The sequence below is a fragment of the Oncorhynchus tshawytscha genome, linkage group LG05 (assembly GCF_018296145.1).
Source record: "Oncorhynchus tshawytscha isolate Ot180627B linkage group LG05, Otsh_v2.0, whole genome shotgun sequence".
Lineage (NCBI taxonomy): Eukaryota > Metazoa > Chordata > Actinopteri > Salmoniformes > Salmonidae > Oncorhynchus > Oncorhynchus tshawytscha.
The window spans coordinates 45,251,317-45,261,116 of NC_056433.1; the positions used below are offsets into that span (position 1 = coordinate 45,251,317).

The 9,800-nt window shown below is 44.0% G+C and overlaps 1 protein-coding gene across 1 annotated transcript; it reads left to right on the top strand.

Moving 5' to 3' along the window:
* Nucleotides 1-8,380, top strand: zgc:153738 (uncharacterized protein LOC558115 homolog). Its single transcript, XM_024422718.2, has 19 exons — nt 1-554; nt 910-1,237; nt 2,491-2,610; nt 2,963-3,154; nt 3,441-3,512; nt 3,831-4,036; nt 4,219-4,303; nt 4,391-4,501; nt 4,589-4,664; nt 4,817-4,923; nt 5,385-5,471; nt 5,581-5,642; nt 5,827-5,909; nt 6,323-6,430; nt 6,648-6,847; nt 7,005-7,091; nt 7,202-7,379; nt 7,540-7,778; nt 7,872-8,380. Exons 1-19 carry the CDS (start codon nt 544-546, stop codon nt 7,989-7,991), a joined length of 2,472 nt encoding a protein of 823 aa, XP_024278486.1. The 5' UTR covers nt 1-543; the 3' UTR covers nt 7,992-8,380.
* Nucleotides 8,381-9,800: the final 1,420 nt, after the last annotated feature.

Consider the following 9,800-nt stretch of genomic DNA (forward strand, 5'->3'; position numbering starts at 1 on the left):
TTACGTTGCAGCCCTCGAGGCTCAGCCTGGCTCAGTCAGTAGCCAGCTAGGGCTAGACTACACTCTCAGATGGGGCCTGAAAATGGTGAAAAGCCCCCAAAATAGACTACAAATTTTAAATATCTTTTGGATAATTTAGTATAGGCTACAAAATACATTACAATTTTCTATAATCAATAATCGCCAAAATACTCACCTTCACTCGTCAAAAATGTCACTTTACTTACACTCATCCTGCTATTGTTACAATGCTATTCACACATAATTAATTTGAAACCGTTTGCCATTTCTTCAAAATTGTGACAGTGAGGCAACAGGTTCATCCGCGTCAAAGATCCCACGTGGGCTGCTTCCGGAGCTCGTCAGTTGCTATGGGAACAAACGGGACACAAATAAAAAAGTTGTAGAATGCCTTGAGTTTATCAAGCTAGCTATGTAGCTAACGATGTTTGTACAAACTGCTAACTGCCAGGATTTTTTTTGTATTAGTTAGCAAACATTGAATTCAAAAGGCGTCATTGGCTACATAGAGATAGTTGCATCATGTCTCACAGGTTAGTAACGTTAATTGACTTCAGTTAGCTGGCTAGCTGGCTAACTTTAGCTATTAATTTAGCTAGCTATGTTTACTTTATGTTGCCTGAACTTCTGCCAATTAACAAACCACCTGTCTATCAAACTAGCTAGGAGCAGATTTTGCATACCATAATTTTCTTAATAGACAAATATCAATGTGATAGACCTAATGTAAGCCTTTTATCAATGTTATGGACATGATCATACTAATGATGGCAAACACTCAGTTTTCAGTTGGGAATTCTTAGTTTTTACTCATTTCCGAAGTGCAAGCAAATTCAACTGATTTAATTGTCATGCTAAATATCCTTCCAATGACTGTCTCTCTTCCAGTACATACAACAAACTGTGGGCTGATGCCCAGGTCGAGTTGAACTCCCTTCTGACTCAGGAGTTCCCTGCTCAGCCTCCTCGCCCAGAGAAGGACCGAGTGGTGTTCTTCCAACGCCTGGCCACCCTCTACGTGCGCTATGTGCAGATCTTCAGGCAGCTGGAGGAGGCCTATGACCAGGTGGTTCATCCCCAGAAGAGGAAAGTGATCCGGGAGGTCCTGGATGGCGTGATGGGGCGGGTGCTGGAACTCAAGAATGAGATGGTGGAGAAAGAGTTCTCTGAGTACCATTACATGGACGATGTCATCCAGGACTTGAAGCTCACGCCTGTAAGTTCACCCCCCCTTCCCCCTTTTTGTTAATGAAAGTTGATAAGAAGTCTCCTACAGCAGGGGTTCTCAAACTGGGGGTCCCAAAAATGTTTTTAGGGGTTGCAAGTGTGAATAGGACAATTACATATTTTTCATAGATATTTAAATAGGCTACATATATTGCACCAAATGGTTGTCTCAAAAACATCTCATCTGTGCTTCAGAACCAAAAAGTTGCATGTCTTGATTGTTGACCAATGACAAGTCATCAGCTTTGGCGCACAAAGACTAGCACACATATCCAGATTTTCTTGCTTAATTTTCTCTTGTTTTGCCTGACAATATATACCCATATAAAATACAGTTTAAAAAATCTACTATGGAGGCATCTTTGCCAGAACAATAATAGGCTACCTGGCAATTTGATTGATCATTTTCATATTTCAGATAGACTGTAACTGAAAGCGGTAATTTATATGGTAATTTTAGTATTTTCAACAGTACAAATAACTCTAAAATGTTTAACTGTAAATTATGGTGGATTGTGGGAAAATTGTTGTATTTTGAATGGTATTGTAATTACACCCAACAGAATACAGTACCGAACCATATCTTTGGAGTGCCCAAAACCTTTTGACCACACTGTAACAAAAATAGGTACAGAATGTTACTGTAAATTACAAAGAAACTTTGGTTCAACAGTACATTACTGAAAAGTTAACAGTAATGTACTGTTAAACCAAAGTTTCTTTATAGTGTATGGTAACATACTGTAACTTTTTTTTACAGTAAATTGCAGGTAACTGGATGCTAGTAAGGTACCATACAAACAACAGGATTTTTTTTTACAATGTACAAGTGGCATTGTTTTTCTGACTCATTAACATATTTTGAGGTGTGCCTTGCAAGAAGCTATATTTGTTGCACCCGTGAGTGAGAAGGCTATACTAATTGAACTCTAATGTGGTTATAGTGCCTCATCAATTTAAATGTATGGGGACAGATTGGAGTCTTAAACCTTAAATAGTTGAGCGTTTTGCTATGTCCTTTTGGTCAGTTTTTCCCTGAAGTCGCTGCCAGTTTGGAAGCCTTTGTTAAGGTCTCTAGAATAGCTATTCCCAATATGGTGCTCTGCTTTTGGGCTATGGTCAAAAGTTGTGGCCTATGTAGGGAACAGGGTGCCGTTTTGGTATGTAGCCCATGTTTCATTTACTGTAATAAAATGTCACGGTATCTTTTTTGGACATAATGCATCTCATGCCTCATCACAGGAGGACATTGAGATCCCCATCCCTCGATATTTCCTCAGTGAACGCAGCAAGGTGTTGCAGGAGAGACGGAATATGCTCTCCAACATCCTCAACCTCATCGAGGTAGTAGAGCGACCCAAAGTGAGTTTTTCTATACCACGTAACATTAGACTTGGTGTTATTACATGCAACTACACAGCAATTACACATAGCTACACAGTAACTAGCTAAGATATTATCTTCAGTTTATCACAGAACCATGTGTATGTGACCAATAACATTGGATTTGATTTGAGAAACTTCCTTTCAATATAATAATTCAATGCCAGTTAGCAGATACTTTGGTCCAAAGCGACTCACAGTATAGTGAGTGCGTACATGAAAGTATGTGAACCCTGCGGGAATCGAACCCACGACTCTGGCATTGCTACATACTTACCTACTGAGCCACACAGGACCACCTTTAATACCCCATGTTGTGTTGGGCCCCTAGCCTGTAGGAGTGCGTGCACTGAACCTGGAGGAAGCCATAAAGATCATCCAGGTGTCAGAGAGGGCCCGTCAGGGTCGCCTGAGGGCCAAGTTCATGAGGGAGATCCAGCGCGATGAGGAAAGGCAGAGGAGGGCCAAGGACAGGGACCTGGGGGCAGCGGCCATCGACACGGCGGTGGTCCGCATCCAGAAGGTATGGTCAAGCCTGTCAAAGTCAGATACTGTACGTTCAATCAGTCCAAGACCATAGGTCTCACACTCGCTAGGTAAATGAGGCTGCTTAGTCCAGACTATACGTCACTGGTATAGCCAAGTGATGATGTGGAGCATATTGGGAGAATACTCTGAAATCAGAGGTCTTTATCTAGCCTGCTGTAGTTATTGTTATTGCTAGCCTTTTGTATGAATGCTCTGTGAGTGTCAGTCATTAAAGACACCATACAATAGTTGAACAAAGGTGCTACTTTTCTCTTTTCCAGGTGTGGAAGGGTTATGTGCAGAGGAAAAGAACAAAGAGGGAGCGAGAGGAAGAGATGATATTTTTGGGCATGGTGAGTCGGTTTGATAAGCTCTATCTGTAACGTTTCTATAGTGTAGTGCGTATTGTAGGCTACCAGCAGATGGAGGCGTAGGATTCCTTTATGATGCTCTGGGGAGAAGTTTTCCCTATGTACAGATCTAGGATCAGATACTGCTCCCCCCAATCCTAACCTTAACCATCAGTGGGGGAAATGCCACATCAGTGGGGGAAATCTTGGGACTCTTGGGAAACCCAAGATCAGTGTCTAGGGGCACCATCACCCTACTCCGCTTGGTGACAGCCTCATCCACCACAGCAGTGGTCTCACCTTTTCCTCCTGTACCCTCAGGCCATGGAGCCCAGACACACCCAGCCCTGTCCTGCCATAACAGCTGCCCTGGCCAACGAGGCCCGTCGGAGAGGCAAGCAGGAGGAGCATGAGGAGGACTACCAGAAGTCCATTGTGGCCATCACAGACAAACTAAGAGAGGTGGAGGGGCCCGACATGAGGGAGACTATGAAGGACCAGATCAGACAGTGGTTCATCGAATGCCAGTGAGTTTATTACAGGGAGATGGCTGTGAATCATGACAGTGATTATCTTAGGAGAATGTTTGTTCACACAGTCATTATATAATTCCATATTAGATGGAAATAATGGGGTGACATTGTCATAGCAGTGAAATGCATACTGTACATGACAATATGCAGCTGATGGTAATATGTTTGGATGTTAGTGATGCAACAGGAACTTTCCCTGACTACCCAGAGGAGGAGGATGGAGGCTCGACTCTCATCTTTGCGGAGAAAACACCTCAACAGGTATTCATCAATGAATCCATCTTCTGGTGTGAGATGGTAGTAATACACACAGATTGACTTACAGTAAGCGGGTCTGCTGTCTTTAAGTTAATGGAGGAACTAGCAGCGAAAGATGAGGAGGACGCCAACAAAAGCACGAAAGGGAAGGAGGAGAAGAAGGACAAAGGGAAGAAAGACAAGGGAAAGGGAGGAGATGAGGTACGTGAAAGACTGGAATAGATAACCATGGTCAACGAGATGCTTTTACTCTGGCCGATCAATGACTGTAGCTTTGTTGAAACGCAGGAGGAGGAATCTGGGCTAAAGATGTTGCCGTCTGCTTTCCTAGGAGAACTGGAAGTAGGACACAAGACCTTTGGTGGTAAGAGAAACGGATAACGGCATCCAAAGCATCGCAATGTTTTGGAGTTTATTCTTATTCTCTGGCAGACAAGGACCTTATTGATGCAGTGTGTTTTCTTATGTATCAATAGTCTACAGTACATTGAAAGTCAATGTTTGTATGACTGACAGAGGTGTGGCAGAATCGTACCGAGTCCAAGAACTTCAGCCAGAGGCACGAGGCTGAGCTGATCAAGGAGGAGAAGAGGAAGGAGATTGAGGTGGAGATCAGGTTGCAGGTGAGATAAATTATTCTGTCACTCTGAGAAGTAAGGCAGGCCAGGTAGCCTTGCTCTTACCACTGCACTGAGTGGATAAAAGTAAGGTAAATATTATAGGGATACTTCAAGATTTTTGCCTACTTAACTTGTAGATACCATTTGTATGTCTCTGCGTGCAGTTTGAAGGAAGTTGCTAATGAGCGTTAGCGCAATGACTGGAAGTCTATGGCAACTGCCAGCATGCTAGTAGATACCATAGACTTCCATGCATTGCGCTAACGCTAGTTAGCATTGAATTGCAAAACTACCTCTAACTTCCTTCATACTGGATGCAGAGAGATAAAAATGGTATCCATGATTTTATCTGACTCTGGGGAAGTAGATAAGGGGCTTCATTGCCCAAATCCTGAACTATCCCTTTAATGTTGTTTATAAGGTAAACATATAGGCTACTGAGTGAGCTGTTGTGCTTGACACAGGTGGATGAGCTGATGAGGCAGGAGCTGGCTAACTGGAAACTGGCCGTGGATAAAGATAAGGGTGGCAAAGCCAAGGGAGGCGCAAAGGTAACAAACAGGAGGGAACATTTATCTATGACGATATTTCAATAATACCTTTATGTTTGGTATCTGTTGACTTGAGAAGTGTGCTGATGGCATTTATTTTGCTGCTTAGAAAAAGAAAGGGTCGAAAAGTGGAAAGAAGAAAAAGAAAGACAAAGATCTGACAGCTGATAGGTGAGACCAGACTCATCTACACTTCTCCCAGAGGGATAGGCCATTTGAGCTTTTTACCATTTACTTTTACCCATGGAATGTACATGATAGGGGCTTTAGAATTTGAATGGCACAGAATACAACAATGCTTTAGATCTGAAAAAAAAAGCAATTTTTGAAATATGTCAATATTTGCATCCTATAGGAATATTGAGTCTCTGTATCAGGAACTGGTGGAACAGGGCTTGTTGAAACAATCAGATAACGTTAAACTACAGGATTATTTAGGTAAGCATTACTGTTTGGTCCCTCCTGTGTGCCGTCTGTAGATACGCACTACCTTTACCAATTACCTTCAGGTTAAGGTCTATTTTCTAACCTCTCCTTTCTCCTCTGAAACCACTTTAAAATGTGCTAAATCATTTTGTGCACACATCATTTTGTACAGACTGCCATTAATCATAATATAAGTGCTGTTATGTATTGTAGACAAAAAGGACAGCTCGATAAGTGTGCAAATACTGCCCTCACCTGGCTAGTGCTTGGCAAAATAATATTGAGGACAAACTAATGCATATTTTAGGGAAATCCCATATTCATGAATCAAGATGGTAAATGTCACTGGTTTACGTTCATCTTTTCGAAATGCTCTCCCCAGATTTGATCAGCCTGACTGACAGCTTCTCTCTCCTGTGTCCCAGGCGACTATAGCTATCTGGGGACAACGTTAAGGCAAACTGACATTGAGCCCATGCCTTCACTATCTGACGTGAGACAAGTTATAGCTCTGTACGCCGTCTTACCTTTAGGTACGTTTGGAACATCTGGAGTTGTCCTCAGATGATAAGAGTCTCACAGAATCAGAGACGTTAATCCTTAATACCAATACAATTGTATTCGTCTTGTGATTGATTTAAACTTGCTAGATTGTTTTTGTTTAGAATATACCGGCCGTTTTCAGCTAGACAATTATTCTGGAAGTTTCTAAAGGTTCCAGCTACAGTAAGTTCTGAATGTTGCTTGTAGGTTCTCAGGTGGTCCATGAGAAGGCTCCTCTGGTGAAGGCCATCCTGCTGGCAGGGCCCGCGGGCGTAGGCAAGAAGATGCTGGTCCATGCCATCTGCCAGGAGACGGGCGCCAACCTATTTGATCTGTCACCTCTGAACCTGGCAGGGAAATACCCCGGCAAGAGTGGCCTGGCCATGATGCTCCACATGGTGTTCAAGGTAACACACGATGTAATGAAAAAGTACCCCATTTTGAGAGTTTTGATTTGTTGATTATGTTGACATTTTCAATTGACTGATGGTTCTGAGGTAGATGTCCAGTCATTTGTTTGGTCACTCGATCATTCATTCATTCGTTCATTCATTCTGTTTGTAGGTTGCCAGACTGTTGCAGCCATCAGTGGTGTGGATTGGAGATACAGAGAAAATGTTTTACAAGAAAGTACCGAAGGAGGAAAAAGAGGTATTCATTCATACCTATGAGTTACTAGCTTAGGTTATACCATTTTCTATAATGCTAGGGTAAGAGAAGATATCTCAATTCTTAAGTCCAAACAATGTTCTCATGTACAGTTAGATCCAAAACGCTTGAAGAAAGACTTGCCCAAGATCCTCAAATCGATCAAAGGGGAAGATCGTGTTCTAGTCGTGGGAACGACTCATGATCCGTTCAATGCCGACCTCAAATCACTATGCAAGGTGTACAGCAAAATTATCCTCATTCCACGTCCTGACTACGCCTCACGATATGGTAAGAATGTATCTCCCAGTTGTTGACATAAGCATTAATGAACTGCTTATGTATGTACTGCCTGTGAATGTGTTATGCATGCATGCTTATGAATGTGTTATGAAGTCTTATTGTAGGCACCCTTCAAGTGCTAATGGTCAAATCTATGCTCTTCCCTTAGTAATGTGGAGGCAGTTGATCAAGAAGAACGGAGGACAGGTGACGGCTGCCCTGGACCTGAGCTCCTTGGCCAAGATCTCTGATGGCTACACGCAGGGTCATATGGTGCAGGTGGTGCAAAGCATACTGACGGAGCGCCGCGTCCAGCAGCTGGCCAAGAGACCCCTGGGCGCCGCCGAGTTTGTGGCCCCGCTGGCCAAGATCGACCCTGTGTTTCAGGACGAGGAGGAGGCCCTGAAGGTAAATTATGAAATGTTTGTTGATGATGAATGCATTTTCTCCACATGAAAGGTGTTTGACATAAAGACTTTGATGATGAACATTTGTTTACAGAATTGGTATGCTAAAACTCCTCTGGGTAAGAAGCGAGCCAAGGCTGCCTCAGGAAAGGAGGGAGAGGAGGAGGCACCGACAAAGGGAGGCAAAGATGCCAAGAAGAAAGGGAAGAAGTAAATCAAACAACGTCTTACCTTAACTGAACGCAACACTGAAAGAAACTGAGGTGGACACCAATAACATTTGCGCACCAGTTTCCTTGAAGTTATTGTATTTTAAATGAATCTGTATAATTTATTTCATTTTCTCTTCATGCACTGTCATTTTCTGTTCATGAATATGTCACATGGGCCAAACTGCTATTGGAGGGTTGCTTAAAGCAGAAAGTCAGGGGCATCCTGTAGTGGGTAGTGATATTTGTCATGTGTATATAGTATATACAGTATGATATTATAAATACCTCACATGCGACTCATAGTAACACTAAGTAATAAGCCTATTCAAATGTTTATCTGACTCCATAAAGAGGATTTAACAATATGCAAGAACACTATCGTTGAGTTACGAATAGGCAATCAAGAAATGCCTGAGAATGGAATTTTAAATACTATCAGGTTACAGGTAAGACCCAAATGCAGACTGTGTTGAAGTAACAATGTTTATTACAGCAACAGGGGCAGACAAACGACAGGTCAAGGCAGGCAGGGGTCGATAATCCAGAGTAGTGGGCAACAGTACAGGACAGCAGGCAGGGTCAGGGGCAGGCAGGCGGGCTCAGAGTCAGGACAGGCAAGGGTCAAAACCAGAAGGGCAAGAAAAAGAGAGACGGGAAAAGCAGGAGCTGAGACAAAACGCTGGTTGACTAGACAAACAAGACGAACTGGCAACAGACAAACAGAACACAGGTATAAGTACCCAGGGGATAACGGGGAAGATGGGTGACACCTGGAGGGGGGTGGAGATGAGCACAAGGACAGGTGAAACAGATCAGGGTGTGACAGTACCCCCTCTAGGAGACCTAGCACCTCTCCTCCGGGCCATAACCCTCCCAGTCAACCAGGTACTGGAATCCCCTGCAATTTCCAAGCCCCCAGGAAGACGTCCCGTGGCAGGCAGAGATGATTTCAGGCAATGAGTGTGGCAGAACGGGCTCCAGCCCATGATGGCACCAGTAGACCAGTCAATCGAGGGATTGTGTTGCTGGAGCCAAGAGAATCCCAATACTCCAGGAACCTGTGGAGACTCAATTAGCAGGAATTGGATCGTCTCGCTGTGGTTCCTCGAAAATCGTAGGTTGATGGGGGTGGTGTTGTGGGTGACCCGGCCTATAGAGCGCCCATCCAGCGCTCACATTCAAGGGAATGGAGAGGGGTTGAGTGGGGATGCCCAGCTCGGACGCCAGGGTAACGTCCATAAGACTCACATTGGCCCCCGAGCCGATAAGTATCTCCGATAAGTATCTGGAGAGACTTAGACTGGTCACCCCACAGCAGGGTGGCATGGAGAGGGGGGCAAGTAGGGGGAGAAGCAAAATTGTCCTTAAGACCCACCAGAGTACTCATTCCTACAAATGAGCTAGGTCTCTTGAAGGGACAGGTAGACATAATGACCTGCAGTACCGCAATACAGACAACTCTGGGTGTTAAGTCTGCGTACGTGTTCGGCTGGAGACAGCCTAGCCCTGCCGTGCTGCATCGGCTCGGGAAAAGTGCTAGGCTGCATCGGCTCGGGAAAAGGGCTAGGCTGCATCGGCCCCCTGGAAAAGGTAAAACTGAGCTAAAGGGTAGAGCTGCTGCTTTCAAGGACTGGGACTCTAACCCGGACACTTATAAGAAATCCCGCTATGCCCTTTGACGAACCATCAAACAGGCAAAGCGCCAATACAGGACTAAGATTGAATCGTACTACACCAGTTACGACACTCGTTGGATGTGGCAGGGCTTCTAAACTTCTAAACTATTACGGACTACAAAGGGAAGCACAGCC